Source organism: Cydia pomonella, chromosome 6 (assembly GCF_033807575.1).
Source record: "Cydia pomonella isolate Wapato2018A chromosome 6, ilCydPomo1, whole genome shotgun sequence".
NCBI classification, from domain to species: Eukaryota; Metazoa; Arthropoda; class Insecta; order Lepidoptera; family Tortricidae; genus Cydia; species Cydia pomonella.
In genome coordinates, this window is record NC_084708.1 from 23,752,525 (window position 1) to 23,780,362 (window position 27,838).

The 27,838-nt window shown below is 37.6% G+C and overlaps 3 protein-coding genes across 5 annotated transcripts in view; 1 reads left to right on the plus strand and 2 right to left on the minus strand.

Moving 5' to 3' along the window:
* Positions 1 to 2,386: 2,386 nt before the first annotated feature.
* Positions 2,387 to 27,838, minus strand: part of LOC133519349 (proteasome inhibitor PI31 subunit) — a 495,710-nt gene continuing 470,258 nt past the window's right edge. For all 3 annotated transcript variants that reach the window (XM_061853388.1, XM_061853386.1, XM_061853387.1), the window contains exon 7: positions 2,387 to 2,618. In XM_061853388.1, coding sequence (XP_061709372.1) covers positions 2,402 to 2,618 — 217 coding nt within the window. In that variant the 3' untranslated portion in view covers positions 2,387 to 2,401. The remainder of the gene's footprint in view (positions 2,619 to 27,838) is intronic.
* LOC133519343 (protein disulfide-isomerase A3) lies at positions 2,899 to 26,919 on the minus strand. Its single transcript, XM_061853380.1, has 9 exons — positions 26,676 to 26,919; positions 26,382 to 26,590; positions 23,722 to 23,950; positions 17,167 to 17,283; positions 13,027 to 13,159; positions 12,193 to 12,353; positions 9,340 to 9,571; positions 4,870 to 5,007; positions 2,899 to 4,626 (listed from the first exon to the last, which is right to left on the minus strand). Exons 1-9 carry the CDS (start codon positions 26,822 to 26,824, stop codon positions 4,519 to 4,521), a joined length of 1,476 nt encoding a protein of 491 aa, XP_061709364.1. The 5' UTR covers positions 26,825 to 26,919; the 3' UTR covers positions 2,899 to 4,518.
* Positions 27,176 to 27,838, plus strand: part of LOC133519348 (uncharacterized) — a 78,556-nt gene continuing 77,893 nt past the window's right edge. The window contains exon 1 of the mRNA XM_061853385.1: positions 27,176 to 27,274. Coding sequence (XP_061709369.1) covers positions 27,208 to 27,274 — 67 coding nt within the window. The 5' untranslated portion in view covers positions 27,176 to 27,207. The remainder of the gene's footprint in view (positions 27,275 to 27,838) is intronic.

Consider the following 27,838-nt stretch of genomic DNA (forward strand, 5'->3'; position numbering starts at 1 on the left):
ATACAGATTACAATGGTCCCTTACACCATACAATTTAAATGAATATTTCAGGAGTAATCGTAAATCAAAGTTTCATTTCGAGCCATATAATTGTACGAAATGTTAAAGACGCTATCCGCAGTTAGTTCAAATTTTTACCACCTTATGCGCTGGGATCGCTTTACTTACCCCCACCACGCACTTCGCACGGTCCCAATAGGGTGAATAAACTTATTCTTATGACTTGACTGACTTTAACCCTGGTTTTGTGTGCCGGTTTATATCTTAAGTATAACTTTTAGTGGACCATTTACCAAGCATGTTAGTAGAAAATTTTAGGCCAAGCCAGGGCTATAACCGCGAAAATCGATGTTCATCAATTGCGGGCATTTTTCTCTGTCACTCTAATTACGTCTTAGTGAGAGTAAAAGAGAAAGATCCCCGCAATTTGCGAATTTCGGTTTTCGCGGTAGGCCCCCTGAGCACACCGGCTGCGTGTGCGTGGTCGTGCATATGCGCGTGCGCTAAATTGTTGGTACCGTGCACGCACATTTCACGCCAGCGATGTGCCGTTTCTCAAAGCCATTACAGACTGCCGCACCGGACCGCGACGGTCAAAATATCTCGTTCTCGCGCTCTTTCATATGGATATTATAGTCATTACAGGCGACCGCACAGGACCGCGATCTTGGTGCGGTCTGGCGCACGTTCGATCGTGTGTAAGGTGGTCCACCGTACGTCCGTTAAGGACGTAGCTATAAGTGAGAGCGAGAAAGAGATATTTTGACCGCACCAAGGTCGCGGTCCGGTGCGGTCGTCTGTAGAGACAGCGTGCACGTCTACACACGCGTCTGAGGGCCTTTGGCAACTGTCAAAGGTTTCTATTGATGGCGCCAGTGTAGGTTTCCCCTGTTCGTATAGTATAGCAAGCCATTTCCGTCAGTAGGAATAGGCGGCAAATTAAAAAAATGTAGGCGCGAAGCTCGAAGGGTTGATAGCCCATAGCCCACTTCCCGGTTTCCGATGAAGCTGAAAATTTGCATACATGCATGTCGGGTGACAATGCAATATTATGGTACCATCAAGCTGATCTGATGATGGAGACAGGAGGTAGCCATAGGGACTCTGTGATAAAACAACGCAACCTGATTGTGTTTGGGGTTTTTAGAATTGTCTCGATGAGTATTAGTTGCCTGTGGAAAAAAAGTACAGTCAGCGATAAAAGCTTGTACCAAAAATGAAATTTTTGCCAAAAACTTATTCTACTGAAGAAGTGGGTTCGCCAGAGTATATTTTTTTTATTGAAAATTTAGAGCACCCTACCCCGACGAGCGTGTATGAGGAATGTCATGAAAGTGAAGGAAGCGAAAGAGGTATGTCAGGATTGTCAGGATCGTAGCAAGTGGAAATCCGTGGTCTCTGCCTACCCCTTCGGGAAATAGGCGTGATTAATATGTATGTATGTGTATGTATGAAAATTTAAAGGTCAGTCAAGGCAGGATGATCAAATCGACTAACTTGATCAGAAAATAAATGGGCGTCAAACTCCAATTTAATCACCAGTTTTAGATTTGATGGCTCCTCTACACGATGGCGAAGAGTAGGTCAGTCCAAGGAACGCATTTATGCGTTAGAGGGAGCCAGTGATATTGCTATCCCATTCCACTGCATACGACTTCCACGATATTCCACGACATTCTGGACTCAACCGTAACAAGTCGCGAATACGGCTCAGATTTCAATAGCACAAATTAATAACCCATAACCGGTCGCTGGCGCGCTCGATCGCTGAATTATTACCTCACATCTCATTATCGGGCTTTGGAAACGAATCAAATTTATAATAAAATTGTAAACGAAAATTTGAACACTTGAATGGTTAAAAATAATAGATGACCGATTTCATATTTTGTTTTTAAAGTAATATTGACAGTGTCACACTTTTTAGTACTAAGTTCTATTTTATTGTTAAGAAGTTATTTGTTAACTTCAAATTATAGATTTAGGAATACGTATTACGCAAAAACTAGTAAATTATGTCATTTAATTAACTTTAATATCCCTATACAAAACCCGGCCGGATCCGGCCGGGTTATGACCAAAATCCTGCCGGATTGAAAATCAATCCGGTTTGCAATCCCTAACTAGAGCCCACGGTGTATAAGTATGTAGAAAAATTCAACTGTAACAAATACTGTTGAAAGCAAACTGGAAATTTATTGTTGTTTTGAAAAATATTCCAGGGTGGTATTTTATCCGCTACTATTTGATGATGATAGTGACTGTATTTATGTACTGGTTTAGGATTTAGACGACTGTTTTGTAGTTCCAGACCACTTAAAAAAACAGTATTTGCTAGATGCGCGATTGGTTCTGCAATCATTTTGTGGGTTTTTCAGTTAAATCTTATGAAATAAATAGTTCAAACGGCTGCCATTGGCATTACTATGCGACATTCAGTGCCGACGCCAATTCTTGGGATTAGTTGACAAGCGGACCCCAGGCTCCTATGAGCCGTGGCAAAATGCCGGGACAGCGCGAGGAAGATGATTCCATAAGATATTGTGTTTGTGACAACCAGCGCGACTTCTTCCACTGACTTTTTACCTTGCCAATACCAGTGGGGCGACACTGCTCCTCTCGGCTTTTCCCGGCTCCGTTCGGCTCAGCATTGCTCCGAGAAATTATTAGGGTTGGCACAACTTGACGTCCCTATACGTGCATAACCACAGATAAGATAATGACTTGAATTTTGACAACCCTAAATGGCCGAAAGGGATAGTGCCATACATTAGAAAGGGACAGCATAATTCGTCCCTGAATCGCTGTCAAACTTCGGTTTCTAGGAAGTGTCATTTCTGTACGGTATTATTTATAGTATTATTATTACCAGTTGAGGGAATAAAAAAAAACAACAAATTATTATAAATACAACCTAATTTATTCATTATCCCACTGTTAAGAAATGCATCAAATTACTGTATTTAGAGCAACCTACAAGTTAGTTTCTATTTATAATTTCACAATCTCATACGTTGAAATAACGGCCACATCAAAATGGAATGATAAATCACACTCAAAAGCATTTAAATTGTGTAAAAAATGTAAATATCACTGAAGTTGGAAGGCATAACAAACTGTAGTGTATTTCTGACGCAAATTATGCCTAAATTTTTACACACCTCGGTCTAAATAAGGTCCCAAGCAATCGAAAGTTTTATTACTTCAGTATTTTCTGTATATGCAACAGCGGTGGCAGCATGGTTCCATTTTTATCACTTGTCACTATGCCCGTCACTTTCGCGCTTACATACTCGTTAAAACGTGACAGGCATGGTGACAAATGATAAGGAGCCGACCATCTTAGCCCTACAGCTCATGTTATATGAGAGACAAATACTGGTTACTGAGACTACTAGGTGTGTAAGTATTTAAGATATAAGGAAATATTTTATTTTGCATTGATATGCCCGATGACGGAAGAGTGTAAACCTATTTAAAATAGTTTTATAGAAAAATTGAGACTTGTGCCTATCAATTTCAATACATTACTATAAATTATTTATAAACTATTTAAAACTAGATTGACACGTCCTTATAAGACAACAAGGTGTTTTTACTTTGTACAAATCCGCCTTTTTTATTGAGTCATAAATCTAACGCTGCATGTAATGTTGCCAGCGTAAAAAAATAACTACGAATAGGTATTCAAAGTACATGTAAAGCCCGACCAGAAATATATGATCATTGTCAAGAGGGCGCTGTTATTTTCATGTATAGGCTGACAGTTCAGTTTAGTATGAAAAATTTAGTTCCAACGAAATTCCGCAATATGGCGCGTGATCGTATATTACTGGTCAGGCTTTACAAATACTTTTAATGTACCATGCAACACTAAATTATTAATCGGTCACACTGGTACTATGTTTATTTTAAAACTGGCCACACTCGAAACGTGATTAGACTTGAATAAAAAAAGAACGAATCTGTGTACATTGAAAGTGTTACCAGTGTAATCACTGCATGACAGATTTTATATATTTCCCCACTTGATTGAAACACACACTCGCGCACTAGTTGCACAACTGGTCGCTACTTTAATACAATCCTATAAGTCTAAAACGAATCATACGACCCTATATTATAAACTTCGGTTCGTCTGTCTCACTCTAACTTAACGAGTTTACGACGCAACGCAAGGTCATTCACCCCGACTATATCAATCAATTTTTCGTGTTATGGCTCCATCAAGGTGTTGATGATTCTGCCAATGTCGAGGTTGGATAAGACACGGCTAGTATATATTGAAACACACCCAACTTGTCAGTAGAAAAAGGCGCGAATTTCAAATTTTCTATGGGAAGTCAACTCTTCGCGCCTACATTTTTTTAATTTGCCTAACTTTAAGTTTAAGAGCCTGAAGTGCTTTAAAATAGAAAAGTAGGCCGAAATTTTCAAACGTATATCCACCTCTTTCTTCCTGCCCGCAGTGCGACAGAGACAAGTAGCGACCAGTAGTGCCTTCAGATCTGAAGTAGATTACAGCTCGTCCCGCTTCTTCTCGTTGCCCTTCCTGTCGAAGCCCTTCAGCTCGCTGGAGGCCTGCTCCGCGATGTACTTCACGAAGTCGTCGAGGGCGCGTCCGCCCTGGAAAAATATAATAATTATTATAATAAGCTGTACTAATTCGTCACTTTTTGCAAGGTATTGACATCAGTGTGATTTGAGTATTTATGAGGTGCGAACTTGCCACTGCCTTGCCAAAATAACTGAATTGAAGTCAGCCAAAAAATTTACCGGTTTCTTTGGAATATAATATTTTATTTTCAGTGAGAACAAGAAATTCGAGTGAAGTCAGATGAAGATCGAAAATTCAGAAAAATGACTCACATTATATCTGATGGGTTTCTTGCTGGCGTCGGCGGATTTCCAGTAGATGGTGGGGAACCCGGACACGTCGTACAGGGACTTGGGCCAGTCGTTGGCCGTCGCGTCGATCTTCACGATGTCGACTTCCTCTCCCTTCATCTGTAATGATAAAATGTGTTATTAGCTTGTGCTGTAGATGAAATAACATATTAAGGTTTACCTGTAAAAGTTGGATTTACAAAACATGACTCCGTGACTAAGCTTTTGAAACTTGTTGTTGACACAAGAAACATATTTTCTCTCGAAGCTCCTCCCAAATTGGAGTAAGGTTCTGGCAATGACCACACCAAGTCGCATAGAACTATAAACACGTCATACCCGCTGACCGTGACTAAACTTTTGAACCTTTTGCTCAAGGAACACATCTTCTCTCCCAGCTTTTCCCACACTGGGTAGTTTCTGGTAATGACCACACCAAGTCGCATAGAACTATAAACACGTCATACCCGCTGACCGTGACTAAACTTTTGAACCTTTTGCTCAAGGAACACATCTTCTCTCCCAGCTTTTCCCACACTGGGTAGTTTCTGGTAATGACCACACCAAGTCGCATAGAACTATAAACACGTCATACCCGCTGACCGTGACTAAACTTTTGAACCTTTTGCTCAAGGAACACATCTTCTCTCCCAGCTCTTCCCACACTGGGTAAAGTTTCTGGTAATGACCACACCAAGGCGCGTAGAACTATTAACACGTCATACCCGCTGTCCATCACTAAACTCTTGAAACTTGCTAAAGGATACCTTCCCTCTCAACTCCTCTCACACTGGAGTAAGCTTCTGGCAATGACCACACTAAGGGCCAGTTGCACCAAACCACCTGCTAACGTAAGCACAGTTCGCTAAATTTTAACGCTTACGTGGGGGTCTTAACGATTGCTAAATAAAATGCGTTGCACCAACTATAAAATAACAGAATGTCGGCGCTAATCGTGTGGCCATACTATGAACGCGTTCCTACCAAAAAATTTATGGTAGAATTATTTTTTCATATAGCAACCCAGTCATAAATGTCAAAGTTGTCAAATTTTTCAACAACGAGAAAACTTGTAGGCGCGAACTAGTTTCTTTTCAGGTTTTAAATCTAAATATTACACAATTTATGCCATGCCAATCTTGAATATATTTATGATTATATTAATGGCACATTAAATTAAAGTGAAACTGCTGACTACGATTGTTCAGTGTCCAAGTGCTTTCCAAGCTGCAATACCGAATTAAACAAGGAGCTGCATTGCCCGGTAAGTTATCTTATTCGTTTAATACGTATCCCTAACTACTTTCAGAGCCCTAAGCACAAGGAATTACCTACGCTACCTACAAATACCGACAGTTGGGGCAACATTTCCAATTACATATATTGTTGACACAATAATACATAACTGTTAGTTCTGTTAGTAGCAGATATTCAAGTTACTTTTGTACTTTAATTTAAACCTGCTTGATCTAAGCATTTTCTTTTTGCCAATGGTTGAAACGGATCACAATATATTTTTATGCACAATAATTTCATGTTACTTTCTTTTCAGGTTTGATATACACCATTTGATATGGAATACAAGATGAAAGTTACACACAAGTGAATCGATTCAAGAAATCAGAGAATCATACACTAGATTAACTGGAAAAACTTGTTGCGAAAAATAAAGTATTATAAATGATATCTGAATTTAATTTTTGATAATAAAATACATTTTTAGTTACCTTATCTTACTTTATTTTCTATCTTACACTAAATCCTTTTTAGGTAGTCACTAATGGAGGTAAAAGGTTATCCGGAGAGAAATCAACAACTCATTGACATATAATATATTATTTCACAGTGCCTACTTATTATATTTTCTGTCATACTGGTGACTTCACTTGTTTATTCCAACTATTATTTATTTTTTTCTTTATTGGGGTGATCATGATATAAATCATTTATGAAACATGGATGGGCTGTTGAAAAACTGGTATGGGGAAAACAAATAAAATCAATCTGAGGGCCTTTTATTATGACTGATTTTAGAGCTATTTAGGTATGTTAGGTTTTAAATGATGATGAATAGGGATTGGTGGGTTAATATGTAGGTAGGGTATTGTCAGTAGTCAGTCGTGTGTATAATAAATGTGTAGTCAGGTTTAAAAATAATGGGTTTACACATTCTCTAAAGTATGTTGTAATGCTATTTTGCAAATTAAGACCTATGGATTATATTTTTACTAATTAACTGTTATGTTATTTCCAATACATGGCTAGGGTTACATACAATTGTTACATTGTAATTTATTTATATGCGACTTCACTGTATGACTGGTTGAATACAAGTAAAATTCAGGTGACAGAAGGGAGGCCATATTATATTTTATCTAACCCAGGTATTGGCTGTTATATTTATAAATGTTATCCAGTATGAAAGGAAACAATTAAGATGGTCAGCTCTTTATCATTTGTCACCATGCCTGTCATGTTCTAACAAGTATGTATGTGCAAAAGTGACGGGCATAGTGACAAGTGATAAAAATGGAACCATGCTGCCACCGCAGGTTATACCTATTAAACTACTCAGTTGTTCTCATGTATATTCGATATTTCCAGAAGAATTACTTTATTAGGCTCGGAGGCCACTATTGTCTAGACACAGTAAGAGATCCTTTGGCGTAGTATCAAGGTAAGTATGTCAGGGCATGCCGAGGCATCCCTCACACAAACAAATGCTAAGAACATCTGGCATTTCTAAGACACTGTGGTAAACCTGAAAATTCCAGAGGGATACCTTGACATTCACAAGCAGAGCTCAATGTGTAGGGATGCCTCGGCAATATGCTGAAGGACGGACGCCCTGCCATGCCATGTCGCTAACGGGTGCGGGACCCTATAATAGGTATAATGTAATAATTGAAGATAAGAGATACCCAGGTAGCCCACACTCAAAATAAATGTAGATTTTTGGAGCTGTTAATTGTTAAATCTAATTGTAACTTTGTATTCTAATAAATATTAATTTAAATATAAATATCACCATAAATAAAACTGTTTTAGTTAATTACTTGCAAAGTTGTTGTTTCTAGGGTTAATGAATAAGATATGTTGTAAAAGCAAATAAAACACAAGCAAGTATGTATGAATTGAAGTATTATAATCAGTTTTACATTAGGTACATATTTTGCCCACTTATATATAACCTATTATGCCGACTGGTCTGGAATTGTCCAATACATTTTCTTCGCACTAAAATACTTGATTTCATATGTAGCATCTTGTTTTATGTGATTTTATAGTTATAAATATAGTTCACTTCTCTTCTGGGTTACGATTTTCAGAGGCCGACTTTGTATATGTTTATAGTTGTCATCTCGCTGTTTTCGAATATCATAGTTAGTCCACTAATATTTCCAAGGGATATAACATTCTTATCTTGATTCCAATAAACAGAGAGCGTTTTAAATTGATTTTAATGACCAGTCTGTCGATAAATAGTGTTCATTACATGCCGTCGAGTTTCACTTTATGGGACGTATTTGTTAACCTGTGATAGCATCAATCTGGTCTTATCCTCAACTTAAACTCATTCTGCACTCGATTTCAATTTAAAACACACCTTTTCTTTGAATATCCGGAACAAATTAATGTATTTTATGAAACACAAGTAATCTCGCAACTAAAATGACATTTAAAACCATTATGTCAACTATCACACGTTTTTGCGTTTAGATATTTCCACCTTTTTATTGTTATAAATATATTTTTAATCATTTACATTACTTTTTACTCAAATTATTTAATAATCAAACATAAATTCGTGAAATACGGACGATTTCCAAAAAGCGCCGCCATATTTATCGAACGACTTTGCTGTTAACCAGTGCTCTGCCACCGGTTAAGGGCAGCGTAACTTTTTAACGGACACATAGCGTGGTGCAACCCAAATATGCAGTTAGCATTCGCTAGCGCCATATTTACACATGATCAGTACATCAAATGGGCATGGTGCAACTGGCCCTAAGGAGCATAGAACTATAATCACACCACGCCCGTTGTCCGTGACTAATCTCTTCAACACTCCGTTGCTGGCTGCTCACTTTGGCGGAGGCGGTGCCCACCACCAGACATATATGTGCCAGTGTCGGAGCATTTACCACCCGGCCACAAAGAACCATGGCCCATCTGGAAGGCGATGAACAGGCTCAGGTCTCAGGTTGGCCGTTGTAAACAGAGCATGGTCGAATGGGGACTGCTTCGTGGCCACTCTATCCAATGTGCTTGCGACACTGCACCACAAACCTGCTGGATGCCCCGCGTGCCCGCACTCGTGCTCTGAATCTGACCTGAGAGATGCCACGGTTCGGGCTGTCAGTACCGCTGCTTTCTGGGCATCCACTGTTTAGGGGAACCTCGACACGAGAGAAGATCTCTTGAAACTAGGAGTTGACACAAGGAGCATACCTTCTCCCCGAGCTCCTCCCACACCGGGGTGAGCTTCTGGCAGTGGCCGCACCACGGCGCGTAGAACTCGAGGAGCGCGTCGCGGCGGCTGTCGGAGACGAGGCTCTTGAAGTTCTTGCCGACGGCGACCTTGACGGGGCCGTCGTTGGGCTCCGGGACGGCTTCGGACTTGATGAAGGGCTCTAGTTTGCCGGCGAGCAGGTCCTTGGTGAATTGGAGGAGGTTCTCGATGCTGGAAATTTAAATGTATGTTAGAAGCTTCTCAAATAATATTAAAACTTAGGTTAATCACCGATGCACACTATTTTTTTGTACCCATTCCACAATCTTTTCTATCATGAATAACTGGGACTTCCAAATTCAAAAACAAAACACACTACATTATTGGTTGGCGATAAGGGTGAATTTAACCCCTTTTCCAGGCGTAGTACGATTTATCGACTACATCCGAGCCAATTAAGAATTTCAACCATCAGATTTAAGGTACAAATTAGATTGGGCTTTTGAGGAAATGTGACTTTTCTTCAAATGAATCATAAAAGCTGGATTAACTGGACTATATTTGCATTATTTGGGAAAACCTTGTAGATTGATGCGGCCTGGGAAATGGTTAAATTGCATCCATATGACAGCTACCAACTGACTAAAAATGGCATACGAATATTAACCCCGTACAATGCCGGATTTAGAGGTCTGGAGGCCTCGGGGCAACAAAGGAGTGGAGGCCCCCTGGCCCCAAATTCTTCCAAATATAATGGACAATTTTCCGAAGTCTCTATTGTGGGGGCCCCTCTTTTGTGGAGGCTCCGGGGCTGTAGCCCCGGTTGCCCTCCCCTAAATCCGGCCCTGACCCCGTAGTTAAGGTATATCTTCTAAATTACATGGGTATCAGTTTAGATTTGAATTAATTTAAGAGGGATACAAAAAAATAACAAGTGAGGACGCAGGAAATTGAATTTAAGTTGTGAACAACAGGAAATAATGTGTACAATTTTACGCATTTCTTAAAAAGACACCTACCGTAAAACCACCCAACTATAGTCCAAAGCTCCCAACTATGGTCCACAAATAAACTCAATTTTTCTCGTTCAGGTGTGTATTTTACTATATTTTTGTAGTTCTAAGGCAAAGTATGTTTATAAATGGAAGGTAAAACTAGGAGTAAACCACAACGAACATTGGTATAGATACTTAATTTCCTTTTGAACTTGTGGACCATAGTTGCAGTACTGGACTATAGTTGGGTGGTTTTACGGTATTTGTTATTTTTAGGCCAAGGATACTCTGTGTATGTATAAGTTGTTTTCCAAGTATATTACCTACATAGTAAGTTCGTAACAGGTAATTAAAATGAAGTGAAGCATTCCGAAAACGCATTGATAAGCAATAATCAGTACAGAACGTAAATGCACATACACAATGGCGTCGTAAAGTATAAAAATAGGCATTTTTCAATTTACGACGTCCATAGCTAGTTTTTAAAAGTGATAAATGCCTTTTTACATCAAGTTGTTGGTTTTTAAGCTAGATTATAGGTTAGAGAAACTAAAAATATTTTTTCAATCATGACAGAAAAGTTACACTCTGTCCACGATTTCATACAAAATTAACGAAAATCAAAAACCCCTCTCAACTCGACTCTGCGTCGTCTCATTAAATTAATGTATATATTAATAGGTTCATTAAAGGAAACACAAATACTCCTTTATTGAATAACACTAAATTAAAACCACAACCATCATCTAAATCCACAGCGCAGCGCAGTTTCGTCAAAAGCAAAGGTGCTTTCGCAACACACACAATCCGCAACAAACTTCGTCCAATTTACATAAGTGATTATAATCCGCAACAAACTTCGTCCAATTTTGATAAGTGATAATCCGCAACAAACTTCGTCCAATCTACATAAGTAATAATCCGCAACAAACTTCGTCCAATCTTCATAAGTGATAATCTACCACAAGGTTCGTCAAAAATGTTCAAGATAAAATCCGCAATAAGCTTTGTCCAAAAACCTAACACTGCCTACGCCTCCCTGTTAATCCCCGAGACGCCACGTACCCGGCGCGAAAGTCCCAAAAGTACTGGCCGCATTACCGCGCTGTACTGCCAGTGATATTTGCTGGACCAGGTATGAGCCAGAACGGGGACCCAAACCCCCTAATAGGGATGATGACTCATGTTGAATTTTATAACAAAATCTAGCAAATGAGCAATTTATCGCAATAATGTGGTTATTAATATAATATATTGAACTGATAAAAAAATATAGGACCTGAAAGTTTCAAAATTAAAGTTTATTTTTTTTCCAAAAAGGAATAAAGTAAGGGTACCATTCGATTCGTTATATTTTATCTAAAAAATATTGTATAGCAAATATATACATAAACGCAATATTTCACCGACAAAATCGCAATTTTAATGTTTTTCATACTTTAAGATGGGCTCTCGGTGACCGTGATGTCACGTTTGCTTATCGTTTTGTTGGGAGCGTTTCGCGAGTGAAGTACGACTGTCGAACTTTGACTATCATTTCTGACTTTTGTATTCCTTTAAAGCAATGGGTCCCATATAGACATATATACATTTGATTCTAAAAACGAACCAGAATGATTGATACCATTAATAAAAAATTGACATCTAACCTATACATACAATACATTTCGAAAGTTTGATGTGGATACGTAGTCCCGACCTGCCGGAAACAAGCGTCTGTCGTTCGCCCTTCACGTTCATTCAGCCCCATTCCCTGGGTTTGGGCTTCTGGAGCTGCAGTTTACTGTCCCAGCGGCATTTCCACACTTTTCTCCTCTTCTATTTTCCTGTTAAGACGGTTCAAAGACCAATGTTTACCTGAACTCAGCCGACATGATGTACTTGTTGCCATCAGCGTCTTTTCCGGCGACGACCGGCTTGTCTCCCTTGGCGAAGTCGATGCCATACTCGTTCAGCTCGTGAGTGAACTCGTCTTTGCTGCTGATGGCGAACGTCACTTCTGAGAGCTCTTTGGCGACCTAATAACAAAAAAAAAACAATTTTAAAATCTAATTCCAAAAAAATCCTGAAATTTTCACAAATCTGGTCTTTCTTGAGCTCATTACACTCAGAATTATTAGCATTCTATCCTAACATTAAAAAAAGATGTCCCGAGATGTCCATTCCACTACGTCATGTTTTAGTGTGTTTTTTTTCACTTGTATGTGCGTGGTGGAAACTTGTGAAAAATTTTCATAAAAAATTTTGGGATTTTTTTGCATCAGGATTGAATATTATGCCAGTGAGTCTGAGTTTAAAGAACCCAAAAAGATTAGGATCTGTGAGAATCAGGTTTTAAATATATTTATGAAAAAAGCTTAGAGCTTTAATACAGACAAATCTAATATCTAGTAAAATAAATCGGACATAGAAAGCAACATAACATAGAAATACAAAACTTGTGCTAGCCGTGAATATTATGAAATATTTTCCGAAACTTTTGGCAGAGTGCAGCTTGTCTACAAAACTTTGTTTAGACTTATTATAAACACATTACGCATCGTGTAGAACCCATTAGGTTAAATTGAAAGCCTTGAATAAAAACACTTTCGGAAAAATTTATATTTCGGAAAGCGAACGGCCGCTAACTTATGCATATATCATATTGAGTGATAGAATGGTACATGTCAGTGTCTTTTTCTTCCATCTCACCTTGAGCACACGGTTCCTCCAGTAGTTAGTGCCCTTGGGGTTCTTGATGTAGTCCACGTCGTAGTACGCGACCACCAGAGGGTTGGAGAAATCAGCGATGTTGTCCTTTTGGCGCACGCCGACCAGCCCATGGCTGTAAACGATATACATTTATCATCACTCGTAGATATCTAAATGATGGTCTGATTAATTTTTTCGACACTATAGTCGTTAGATTTGTAGCCCCGAGCGGATAATCCTTTGTCTATTGTTAAGTAAAACCGCACGTCAAGTTATACTTGATAATTTTTCATCAAAATTACTCGAAAAAGATCTTATTTCATGCAGGTGTACTAAGGACAAAGGCCTATATTGTTTCCGCGGGAATTATGGATTGTGAAAAAAAAAGGTGTAACTGGGAGTTATAGCTTCTTTTTTATAATCTGTCATTAATTAATACGAACCATGTAGGTTTACTTTTAAAATACTGACGTTTCTACTATGGAAGGTAGAGGCAAGGAACAAAATCTCCATATACAAAATAGGTGGCGCTTCAATACCTAGAATACTTGAGAAAAAAATGTAATCATAGACAGCGCACTTCACTCCGTCAATGACGCCTAGGTTCTTAGCTACTCTAGCGTTACTCTGGAGAGATTTGGAACTATTATTTATAGCTGACAGCTGGACACTTTTGCAACAATTCTGCCTAAGGAGTTTCTGTTCCTTGCCTCTACCTTCCATAGTTTCTACGATGCCTAGCCTAATCTGTCAAACGATGACAATATGGCGGACGAATGTTTGAAATATCACCGTATTTAAGAATTAATAGCCGGGTCCACACAGAGCGAGCACACGCGCGAGGCAATTTCCTCACGCACAAAACGGCCAGTGTAGACATGCCTCAGCCGAGGCGGCGCGCGCGTTTTCCTCGCCCGAACGCGTATGCTGAAGTGTGGACCCGGCTATTTCGCTTAAAATTTAGTTATTTCTTCGCAAGTGTGATGAAAAACATTGTAACACCGGGGACAGTGAGGAGTCATGTCCAATATTTCACTTGCCCCCCTCGTTGGAATGTACTATCGTACTTTGACATTTTAAGTCTACATCGAATTTAATTTGGTCACAGTTTTGACGAAGCATAAAATCACAAGCTCAAAGCGTGTAACATCATATCAAGAATGTTTATGACTAAAAGTCACGATTATATACGCTAAGTTAGTCACCGTAGTTTACTAATTAAAAAGATTACACGCATATCATAAATAGGTAATTCAACTTCAAGATTTCAAAAATCCGCAAGGCGGTTTTAATTGTAATATTTCTTATATTTTCTATGAAATCGCGTCTTTTATTTGCAATAGAGATTTCTCTCGTAGATCGTGGATTTAGTATCAGAATCGCCTTAACCCTTGGACCGCTGAAGACGTCAAATGGCGCACGGGGCTTCAGCCCAATATCCACCTTCGTGCATTTCGACAAGGTTCACAACGACACGCGTGGCGTTTAAAGGGCTAAGATTATTATATATAATACTTGATCAGCTGACATGGTAAAAAAGTAATAAATTTACAGCATATACATTATACAACCCGGGGATCATACAACAAATGAATCTATGTATGTGTGACCGACGGGTACGTGGAGCGGAGGCGGCCATCGCGGGTACTGGCGGAGCCGATCGGCAGAACCAACCTGCTTCGTAAGTGTAAGGCCTGTGTGGACGCTCGAGCTGGGCGTGCAGCGGGGCGTGCGGCGTGCATATTCAACAAATGCAAACGTATAGGAGCGGCCGCACTGCACGCTGCTCGCAGCACGCGAGCCCGACGCCACGCTGCACGCCGTGCCCACCGAGCGTATACTCAGACCTTACACTAAAGCGCCTCTCAGTCGCACCGTCCGTACTAAATTTAGTAGCTGTTCAAGATCAAGTTTTCGTGTATGTCGAAATTTGTAAGAATTTTCTTAAATGTTATTATTATAATTAATATAAATTACTTAGTTAATAAGGCACTATTGTATTAGGGTTAACCTGTAAGGATAGTTGCTGACGGTAAAAAAAAAATTATACCTGCCTGATTTACATCAATTTCATTCTTAGAATAATTAGTTATGGCTGTTATATTTTCAAACACAAACGAATGTTAACTTGGTTTTAAGTGACATTATCATTAGAATTAATGCATTTTAGCGTACCTAATTTATTGCAATGGGTGAACAAATGTAATATATTCTATTCAAGCTTGAACAAATGTATCCATAAATAGTTCCGTTGTCCAACTTGCAGAAAATAAGCATACGTAATACTTAACAACTTAACATGCTACAAAAATTATGTACCCAATAGATGTCAATAGTTTCACACGGACTAAAATGTGTCGTTATTACATTGCAAGTGTCAATTTTCAGCCCATTTTCAATGTTATCGCAAATCAGGTGTACTTTAGTCACGAGATGCCGTGTTGCGATGTTGTGACCATACCACCATTCACTCAGTACACAAAGTGATTTGTACTTCAAATTTTGCCTTTACCCAGCTAAAAATGTCTACTCTGAGGTCTCAAACTTATTTGGACAGATTTATTTTTGTTTTGTTTTCATTAGAATTGAATAAACTTTGGAGGGTTTGAAGAGATCCTGATTCTGGGCGTAAGAAATACGAAATCACAACTTATGTAAAACATCTTTTAGTTGATTTACTAAAATACGTTTTCATAAATCTGATGAAGTTTTTTTTAGGACACACGGTGGGATTGCATTTATCACTAGGTACACCTTAATAACAAAGTCCCCCGCCACGTCTGTCGGTATGTTCGCGATAAACTCAATAACTCCTAAACGGATTTTCATGCGGTTTCCATCAATCAATAAAGTGATGCTTGAGGAACGTTTAGGTGTATAATTTGCTAAGGTGCAGTATGTTCGTGTTCTTAAGCGTTCTCGTCTCTCGTAAGCGTGAGATGGAAGTACCCGGGAGCGCGCATAACATGTTTTTTTAATTTTAATTTTTTGTTCGTTTAAATAAATAAAAAAATAATCAGTAGGTTATCTCAAACATGGTATTGCCGATTTTTAGAAGAAATTTTCATATTTTTAGCTATTGTGGATAATTTGTTATAAATGTTTTAAGTGCATATTAGACCTGTGTGATTTTTTTTCTATTAGAGCTTAAGTCAAAAAGTCAGGAATCGAATCGATACAGTCTCTCTAGACAGGCAGATTGCTAATTAAATTTATGGCAGCCGTATTGATCCAAAAAAGCGCTACGACTTTTCTATAATCCGTTTTCTCAACCTACTGACCGTACCAACCGGGTTTTGTGTAACCAGTAATCAGTAGGTAGGTATGTGTTCTCCAACTCATGTTCGCCAAGAACTCATGTTCGCTTGCCTGCTCTTTGATACTATTCAATCCAAGCAGCCGTCTTATCTCTATAAGAAACTCCTATGGTTTGGAAAAAGTAGCATTCATCACCAAATGAGAGCCTCGCGAGCGATAGTGTTACAGGTTCCCCAGCACCGGTCTGCCGCTTTTAGAGGGAGTTTTCGGTACCGCGCAACAAAATGTTGGAATAATATACCACCTCCAATTCGTCAATCAAACAGCAAAGCGATTTTTAAAGTAAAATATCGACTTCAACTTCTTAATCAACAGAAACAACAATGTAAGCCTTAAACTCCTTTTCGCTTCATCCTCCTATAACTAAATACTTTGCCAACCGCGTTTTTATCTTTTTATCTTCATTACAATTTACCAAAAGTCCATAAGATAGAAAAAAACACGCACACACGCATATATATGTATACACTCGCTCACATAATACTTACAAAGTACACGGCACACACACAAATTGCACAGTAGTTTTTCTTTATTTCTTGTACCAACTTAGGTGTTTAAAAAGCGTTGCCCATTTTTGTGTAAGGTACTGGCAGAATACCAGCGATGTGGCTTGCTGCATCATTATGCTGAGTCAGCGCCTTTTCTGTGCCACGACACATGGCGTATTAATTAACTAAAAAATGTTTTTATTAAATTAAGTTTGCATGTTTTTATTTTACACTTTTCTTTTTTGTTTGTTTTGATGCTAATGCCATGTATGTTGTGGGTATGAATAAAGAATGTATCTATCTATCTATCTATCTATGTGAATTTGTTACTTACTAGTTATCCTTGATGAAGGCTTTGAGAGAGGGTGCAGCATCATCGCCAGAGTAAACCACGGAGGACTCCTCAAACTTGTTCTGCAGGCGCTTGGGACGGTACAGGACTACGTTGTTTCTGTAAGCAAGAGATATAGAGATGAGACAATAAAGACATATATTATAAATTATAAAGCTGTCGCTATATGGTCGCGTACTGTACGGTTTAAGAGGAATTTCCTCCCGCGGACGCTTCGGCTGTGGAATGAGCTCCCTGCCGAGGTTTTCCCGAGGGTCTACAGTATGGGGTTCTTCAAAAAAGGAGTGTACAGGTTTTTAAACTATCGGCAACGCGCATGTAACACCTCTGGAGTTGCAGGCGTCCATAGGCTGCAGTGTCTGCTTACCATCAGGCGGGCCGTATGCTTGTTTGCCACCGACGTGGTATTAAAAAAAAGCTGTTGCTAAATGGAGGTAGACACTTTTGACACGGCGTTTCACCCGCTTATATGTCGGCGGCCGATCGTAATATCCGCCGGATTGTAAAGTCCCTGTGTAATATTTTGACGGTAATCACATTAAACCAAGAGATAGGTACGATAGGTCCGTTAAGGTTGCTTTAGATGCCTGAAGTGCAAACTGTCTAGAAATAGGAGTCCCGCGTAGCGGGGCTCCGTCAACTCAGGGAATGAGACAATGTTTTCCATTTTCACAATATGCCTAGGATTTAGACTAGTATTTTTTATACAATTTTGGTGTTTGACGATCCTTTTGTGAAATTCTTATTATTAAGTTGACATATATATAATAATTCATAAGCGCTGGTGGCCTAGCGGTAAGAGCGTGCGACTTGCAATCCGGAGGTCGCGGGTTCAAACACCAGCTCGTACCAATGAGTTTTTTGGAACATATGTACGAAATATCATTTAATATTTTACAGTACATATGGTGTTTCTTTACCGCACTAGTGCGAAAAGTAGCATATTACGTTACTGTGTCGAATATGTAAAGGGCCATATGTACTGTAAAACGTTGTACGATACATGTGCGAATAGGTCTTTCGCAACTCGTGTCGATTTAAAACACTCCCTTCGGTCGTGTTTTAATTTATCGCCACTCGTTTCGAATTTCCTATTTTTCGCACTTGTATCGTAATGTACTATACCAGTCGCCTTTCGGTGAAGGAAAACATCGTGAGGAAACCGGACTAATCCCCACAAGGCCTAGTTTTACCCTCTGGGTTGGAAGGTCAGATGGCAATCGCTTTCGTAAAAACTAGTGCCTACGCCAAATCTTGGGATTAGTTGACAAGCGGACCCCAGGCTCCCATGAGCCGTGGCAATATACCGGGACGACGCGAGGAAGAAGATATCTATAATAATTCAATGTTTTTTAAGAACAATAATAACTGCATCAATAAATTGGTCTGATATTTAGATTAAGATGATATTTGTAAAACTTGATAATGGATATTCCTATGTACGTACTTCCTTTGTTTTTTTTTATCTGTTTGACATTTAGAATTGACTCTAGAAACATTCTAGACTAGTATTGTTATACAATTGTTTTTTTTTTATGATTGACGATATTTTGTGAAATTCTTAGTATTAAATTTGATCTGTATTATAATTCAAAAGTATTATGGAATAATATCAATAAATTGCTTTGATAATTAGATTAAGATAATTATATGTAATACTGTCTTACTATTCATAAGTGCTTGTTGCTAGGCCTACACGAATAAAGTATATTTGAACTGAACTGAAATTTAAAAGTGCATGTTGCTAGGCCTATTTATTTTTATTTTATTTTATTTTTATTTATTTGAATAAAGAATGTGACTTTGACTATAATTTTGACCACTTTAGCAGTCATTGTCTGTTCGATGCTGACAGTTCTCACTCATTTATTCATAAAGTCAATTTATGTCATAATAAAATTACTACTAAATTAAAATTAAAAACTAACTTAAAATAAAAAATACAATAAAAATTAAAAACAAAGCCAGTTTATGTCTAAAATTAAAAATAGAATTAGAGTTATATTAAATTAAAATTGAGATCAGAAATTAAAATCAAGATCAAAATATACATTAAAAAAAAAACAATTGACATCATAAATAAAAATAAATTACAATCAATATCAGAATTAACATCATAAGTAAAATTAAAAACAAAGCCAATTTATATGTCAAAATAAAATAAAATAAAAATCAAAATAAAAAATATATTACAGTACATCGCCTCCCACGTTTACCTATTTGTAAAATGTGTAAGAGTTAAAGGATGCATGAAATATCGAATATATTATAATGCAGTTTTATTCAGCCGAATCCGTGTTACAAGGTGGAATTATTAGCAATCATAACATTGCCAGATTCCGCTTTAAATAAATAAATAAATAAAATATTATAGGACATTATTACACAAATTGACTAAGTCCCACAGTAAGCTTAATAAGGCTTGTGTTGAGGGTACTAAGACAACGATATATATAATATATAAATATTTATAAATACTTAAATACATAGAAAACACCCATGACTCAGGAACAAATATCCATGCTCATCGCACGATGCACGATGCTTTAAGTTTCACTTTAATATGATTTATAACGTCTGTTAATTCATTGTTACTAATAACCGTGTTTGTGCAAGCATTAAACACTATAATAGAAAGTTTTACAAAGAAGCAATGTTTGTTTTACCGAGGGGGCAGAGTTGTTGTTTAACCGCTCGTGCGAACAAGCGAAAGATTCCAAAATTGAAACAAGAGCGCAGCGAGTGGTTCTAGAGGTGGAATCTTGAGCGTTGCGAGGGTTTCAAGGCACGAGGGTTAAACAAACTTTGCCTCTGCCAGTTTGCAAATTAACGTAATAAAAAAAATCATTCAAAATCATCATTTAAATATCAATTCTATCAGCTAACATAAGGAAACAACTCAACATTTGCATCTGATTACTTTGCCACACATGTGGATAAAATGCAACTTTCTCATGAGTTTTCGAACAATCAAGAGGGCCTTTACCAGTTGGTGTGGTGAAAAGATCTTTTTTGTTAATATTATTCGACAAACCCCTACCTACCCCTACCCTACCTACGCCTACGAAGCCGATGGTCCCGGGTTCAAATCCTGGTAAGGGCATTTATTCGTGTGATGAGCATGGATATTTGTTCCTGAGTCATGGGTGTTTTCTATGTATTTATAAATATTTATATATTATATATATCGTTGTCTAAGTATCCTCAACACAAGCCTTATTGAGCTTATTGCGGGACTTAGTCAATTTGTGTAATAATGTCCTATAATATTTATTTATTTAAATTGAACAAGTCCCACAGTAAGCTCAAAATTTCAAGAAGAATTGAAAAACAACTTAAGAAAAACAGCATAAAGATGTTATAAGTTATAATGTAAACATAATGAAGAAATACTCACTGAATAAATAAATATGGAGATTAATCACCATACATACATATTTATTTGTGTGATCAGCAAAGATATTTGTTCATGAGTCATGGGTGTTTTCTATTTGTATATTATAGACAGAGATGACAAACGGTCTGGCCTAGTGAGTAATGACTCTGCCTATGAAGCCAATGGTCCTGTGTTCAAATCCCGGTAAGGGCATGTATTTGTGTGATGAGCACAGATATTTGTTCCTGAATCATGGATGTTTTCTATATATTTAAGGATTTGCATATTATACACCGTGTTTTTATTGAATTCCGTTATCGGTAAGTACGTTTAAGGAAACTAAATGGCAAAGAAAATTTTCAAAAAATAAACTTTTTTTAATTTTTTTTAATTATTGTTATTTTGATAAAAAATAGTTAAATGTTGCATATAGCGTTGTTGTAACATGGGCATTACATTTAACTCAACCAAACAATTGAAAACTGTGACATATCAATGTCATTTTGAACATCAATCATCCGAGATATTATTTACGTTTAGTAGCAAATGTATTAACTCATACTTAACTAACTAACTATTGTGGCGCAGTGATCCAAATAGGGTCTTGGCCTCCAAAACGAGAGAACGCCACCTGTCCCGATCCTGTGCCACTTCCTGTCAGTTATCGGCTTTGAACTCATACTTAACACTAATAAATTGTAAACAGGCCCTAAGCCAAGTGTATATGCTTGTAAAGGTCTTATAAGAAAAAAAAAAAATGATTATTTTCGAAATGGAGTTAATTAGAATACTATGTCTTTGAGAAAGTTACTTAATTTAAGCTCAGGAATGCACCCTTGAAATTAACGAAAAAAAAAACTGTGTATATATCGTCTGAGTACCCACAACATAAGCCTTCTTGGCTTACCGTGGGACTTATTCAAATACCACATAATTGTGAACTTTACGGACACGTCAGTTAAATAATTTATTATTGATTCAGCTATTCACAACAATAAAATAAAAAATGCCGCTTATCTGTCTTATCCGCCAAGTACTTTTTATACCATACGAATTGGTCATTAAAAATATTAAAAACTAAAATACATACATAATTGAAATTGATTAGATAACAGTTAATATGTGACGTTCATATTTGTATATTTAACATTTGTATAAATTTGTTATTCCATTTCTCAATGTTTTAATGATCGAGTCAGACTAACACCTGTGCAAACATGCAAACAACTAAGTATACATGATATAAAAAGTCCTCGAGTACTCTAAAAGTCACCTTTGGCTTTGAGGTGACAACAACTATTAAACTTTCACTTAATGACATTGATATAACAACTAGGGAACCAATTTATTTTTTAAATACATATGTAGATTTTTTTAAAGTAGGTACCATAGACTAAAAAGTGACCAAGTCCTAGTTGGATAAATGGCAGCACCATCTATCTCGCTATACCGTAAACTAGTAAAGGATTCGTATAAGGAGGTGCAAGTATACATTGCTCACCCTTAGAATTGGTCAAAGGCGCCTAGTCTTTCAAGACATTGATATAGATGACACGGTGTCACGTTCAGTATATATGGATTGAACATTGAGGTTCTGTGAGAGGATGGATGCACGTCCTTCAACAGTCTGAATGTGCTTGTTATGTCTTAGTGTGGCAACCTGCCTAGAAACTGTCGATGCCTAATTAGTAATTGTACATAATATTATTTTTACCTATTTTTGTTTCAATTTGTTTGTAGTTTTGCAGTGACTTAGTATATACTGTTATGCAGTACTACTATTTTGGAAATAAATAAAATAAATAATAACATAATCTAATAGGCGCGCCGCCCCGGCCGAGGCACGTCTACACTGGCCGGTTTGTGCGTGAGAAAATTGCCTCGCGCGTATGCTCGCTCTGTGTGGACCCGCCTAATGATAGTAGGATCTTTAGAGGTACATATTTAATGCCCAAATATGTTCAGCTACTTTTGGCACGTTGGTCTATTCTACTACTACTAGCTACTATTGATTCTAACTGTTCTTAGAAAAAACAGTACTTAGTAAATTTTCTTGAAAAATAAATAAGGCCCGAACGAACAAGTAATGAATAGGTGGGTCCACACAGAGCGAGCATACACGCGAGGCAAGTGCTCGCTCGGTCAGTGTGGACCCGGCTAATGAATTATAATTTCCCCATAAGGCAGATCCACTTACTTCGGAACTTTTAGTTTTTCTAGGATAGATGGAGCTAGCTTGACTTCTAAATTTCGTACTTAGAGATTTCTATCTTCAATCAATCATATATATATTTTTAATATCAAGGCATTTCTTGGCAAGTGTAGGACAGACCTAAAATATAAGAAAAATTACAATACTATTTACAGTACATATGGTGCTACTTTCCTGCACTAGAGCAGTAATTAGCACATTACGTGCAAATTTAAAGGGCCATATGTAAAACGTTGTACGATACACGTGCCTAAAACCTCCCTTCTGTTATAATTTGTCGCCACTCATTGCGAATTTTCTACTTTTCACACTTCGTATCTCGTATCATCGTAATGTACTACTTTCAAACTACTATTGATATTATATTACTTTAGAAAGAATACTGTCCATTCACTTACCAAGGAAATACCAGTAGTAGTTAAAATTAGTACGTTCCACATTAATTTTTGAATTTAAAATGTTCTGTTCGTCTTAGTTTTCAACAACTCGGGATTCATAAGTGTAATATCGATAATAACGAGGGCTGAAATCATAATTTATATAGAAAAAAAAAAACATGTACATAATGAAATGTCTAATATAAGCAGACCCATTCTTTGAAAAAGTGATGATTTCAATGGCGTCTTTTTTTCATAAAAATCTTTTCAAGCTATATAATTAAGGCTTTTATTGTATCTTTTTATACACAAAAGTTAAGGTGAATAGGCGGGTCGCCCGAGCTCGCCGCCTCGGCCGAGGCAAATCTACACTGGCCGTTTTGCGCGCGAGGAAATCTCGCGCGTATGCTCGCTCTGTGTGGACCCGCCTAATATTAGTGGAGTTTTGGTGGAGCCCCAAGTTAAAGTTATGACAAGAGCAAATTAAGGTGATTTAAGTTACAAAGAGAAAGTTCCATTCAGAATTTACTGGAAAAGGAGAGAACTACATTTTAAAAACAAATAAAACTCACTTGTAACCAGCCTTGTCCAAGACCTCCTTAGTGCTGGAGTGTGCAAACGTAACCTCCTCCCTCATCTTATCAGCAGTCTTCAGGAACTCTCCCTTCAAGTCACTCTCCTTCTCGAAGAAACCGATGACGGTGACCTCGTCCTTCTTGAGGAAGTTCTCGTAGTCAGCCACGGTGAGGAGGTCCTTGGAGCTGGGGCCGACTTGGGCGCGCATGTATTTGACGATGCCATCTGGTGAAGGGAGTATTTGATTAGTTTGGGGTGGGCAAAATACATGATGGGCAAATAAGAGTGATACACTTTGTTTTTAAATTTAAATTATATTAAGTGCAAAATTTACTAAATATTTTTTCATAAATATATTATTCAGGGTTGGCAATTGTATACGGAAGATAATTTCTGCCAAAGCCAAGCAGCATCATCATTCATCATCATTCTCCTGGCGCATTCCCTATTTGGGGTCGGCCCTTCTGATACATGATCGCCACTTGTTGCGATCTTTAGTCATTGCTGGCGTTAGGCCTAGCTTCGTCATGTCCTTGGAGATGGTTCTAGTCCAATTGATTTGCGGGTGACCTCTACCTCTCTTGCCCTCGTCTATATCCATCACTGCATCACAGCAAGCAATTTTTTCTCAAATGTTTGTGTTGTTCAAAACATGCTGTTTGCACAATTAATTTCTAGAAACAGTAACAGTGATTGGCATCCAAATTTTGCAGCTCCTGACCTATTTCTGTGGGGCTATCTAACATTACGTGTTTCTGGTAACAAGCTGATGAAATTTAAACAGTTAAAACCGACCATCCAACACAAATTTACTAAGATAACGCCAAAATGCGCGAAAATATGCGGAAAATTGCCATGACAAGGGCTCACAAATTTCCTGCTGTTAGAGGTGGACATATGTCATGTTCTGCATGTATTTGCCAACCCTGAATAATATATTTTTTTAAACAATACTTAATAATCTTTGAAATTAGTTAAAATAGTTAAAAATTAAAAACTAAATGTATAGGTACTTCTTATTTATCCACTAATGCTGACAAGAGAGACAGATTACTGGAAAATTCGGATTACAGGAAGTTAGAGCAAATCTGCATGCTTTGATGTGTTTTTTAGTATGTTGTAGAAATATATTTCACTAAATCCAAATTAAATCCTACAGTTATCTGGAACTTAGCCATTTATCTTATACCTTTAAACGAGCAATTCTTGTATATATAATATGTATATATATTTCTGTGATCTCGAAAACGGCTCTAACGATTTCGCTGAAATTTGGTATATGGGGGTTTTTGGGGCTATACAATCGATCTAGATTAGTCTTATGTTTTTCTTTCGACGCAGAATATGGTCGCTAATTTCGTATTGCCGGCCACTGTCCGTCTGGTCCAGCGGGTTAAGATGCGGACTGCTAAACGAGTGTTACGGGTTCGAATCTCGCCCAGTGACTAACTTTTGTTTTTTTTTTATATGTTCAAGTTTATATATCATTTTTTAATTTTTATTGTTTTAGACAAGTTTAAATTAGTAAAAAAAATGTAGTTAAGATTATTACTTATACACCACCATATTACAATAAATAGTTATAACCGAGCATTTGCTCGGTCGCCCAGGTACTAAATAATTAAATAGATAATAATAAATAAATATTATAGAACATTATTACACAAATTGACTAAGTCCCACAGTAAGCTTAATAAGACTTGTGTTGAGGGTACTTAGACAATGATATATATAATATATAAATATTTATAAATACTTAAATACATAGAAAACACCCATGACTCAGGAACAAATATCCATGCTCATCACACGAATAAATGCCGTTACCAGGATTTGAACCCGGGACCATCAGCTTCGTAGGCAGGGTCACTAACCACTAGGCCAAACCGGTCATCATAAATAAATATTATAGGGACATTCTTACACAAATTGACTAAGTTCCCCATGGTAAGCTCAAGAAGGCTTGTGTTGTGGGTACTCAGACAAAAATATATATAATATACAAATACTTAAATGCATAGAAAACATCCATGACTCAGGAACAAATATCTGTGTTCATCACCCAAATAAATGCCCTTACTGGGATCATCGGCTTCATAGGCAGGGTCACTACCCACTAGGCCAGACTGGTTGTCAATTCAATAAGAGATTGAAGTGTGATAATGTAAGCGCACATAGTCAATTAGGACAGAATAATCATTTGTACTTCAATTTTAGTGCCATATTAGTGGGTATACTGGACCATCATAGGATTTTGGAGATTTCACTGTAGTAGTAAGTTTGTGTAAATAGTGTTATTAATTTTAAGGAAAAGATAAAAAAACATTCAGTTTTTAATAATAGTTCATTACACAGTTTTCCTTCAATCTGTTTTAAATAATAATTTTTATCAGTTCTGGGTAAAAAGTTTAACTCTACATTTAAGTTATCTATCATTCATTGCATTTATTTTAGTCTCACAAATAAATGATCGAGGGTAGACCTGAAAAAGTCTAATCAAATGCCCTGTTAACAAGATAATTTCTGCTAACTTATTTTGATAATATTGAACATGAAAAAAAGGATCAATGCACTAGTGATTATCACCAGGTCATCTTATCAAATGTAGAAAAACTGGTGCTAAAGGGTCAGAGGAAGTGTGGTGTTGGCAACTTACTTGACTCCCTAGGCCCATTGTAGTCCTGAGACAGTTCTCCTTTACGGAAGATCTTCAGGGTCGGGTAACCCGAGACGGAGAACTGCTCGCAGGTAGCCTTGCCACCCTCCGTGCAGTCCACCTTCGCCAGCGTCACCTGTGGGTCGTCGCCCTTCAACACGCCGGCCGCCACCGCGTATTCCGGCTTCAGTCTTTTGCAATGCCCGCACCTAATATAAACATCCATCAACATCGTAAAAATCGATTTACACACTATACATTCAAATTAATCACCCTTCAGTGTCAATGACTTACCATGGAGCGTAAAACATGACTAGCGCCGTATCATGTTGAGATAGTACAGATGAAAAGTCCGAATCTGTAAGATCTAGCACATCCTCTTCGGCGGCCCTACACAAATATATTACACCTAAGAATAACACGATTTTAAGTGATCCCATCATTTTTGTGCCGGCACTTTACTAAGAACCGTGCGCTATAGCTCGCCACCGAACAGAAGCTGAAGAATAGAAAGGGACAAGGACCGGAAAAATACACGTATGATGCTGCAGAATGACACAAGCCGGCACAGCGTTGGCTGTTTCTGATTGGTCCATTGTCGATGCGTTCACGTTTCAGTTGAATGCAATAATTTTGATTCTTTCTTACAAAACTGAATCATACTTCAGTTATTATTATAGAGATTTTATTTAGTTTTAAACATATATTTTATAAATATATATAAAGTCGATAAAATTAAGCAACGTTCACATTCTATCGATAATTGAATGTTCGACAAGTCTCTACCCTAGCAAGCAACTCGGCTTTGGCTTCTGTCAATCGGAAAATGGCAGCGACGAGTGTTGTCGTTCTCGACCGTGGAAATAATACAACTTGTACCGTAAATCTTTTCGGTAAGTGATCTTTTCTGTTATGTGTATTATTACCGTTTATTACGGTTTGTTTAATTTTTACGTTAACTCAATTATTTTCTCATGTTTTATTCATATTCAGAAGAGCCGCATAACCTTTGCTTTTATTATTATTTATTTTGGAAGTGACGCGCGGAACTTTTAAATTGTGTTTGTAATTTGTCTCTCAGAATTTCGTGATTCGATAAAGTTTTTTTTAATTGTCGAGTGCGCAAGGAGCGTGGTCCGCTTCAGCTTGTTGGTAACGAGTTTTTTTCATAGTGAATAGAATAAGCCGTCTGCGGCGGGCTGACCTTGGCTATTGGATTGTAGGAAGTAAAACTCTAGTTAGGTACTTACCTTTAAATTGTAGTTTGGTATTTGATGTGCTCACAAAAAATATTCATAAGTAATATTCGTCAGTATTTGTATGAGAAACTAATTGAGAAGTAATTTTGAATGAGAGCTTAATGATGTAATGTTATTGTAAATTATAATAGTTAATTATGGCCACATGAATATTAGTGTATGCTGAACTTGAGTGTGACTGCCTTGGGCTGGCCTCTT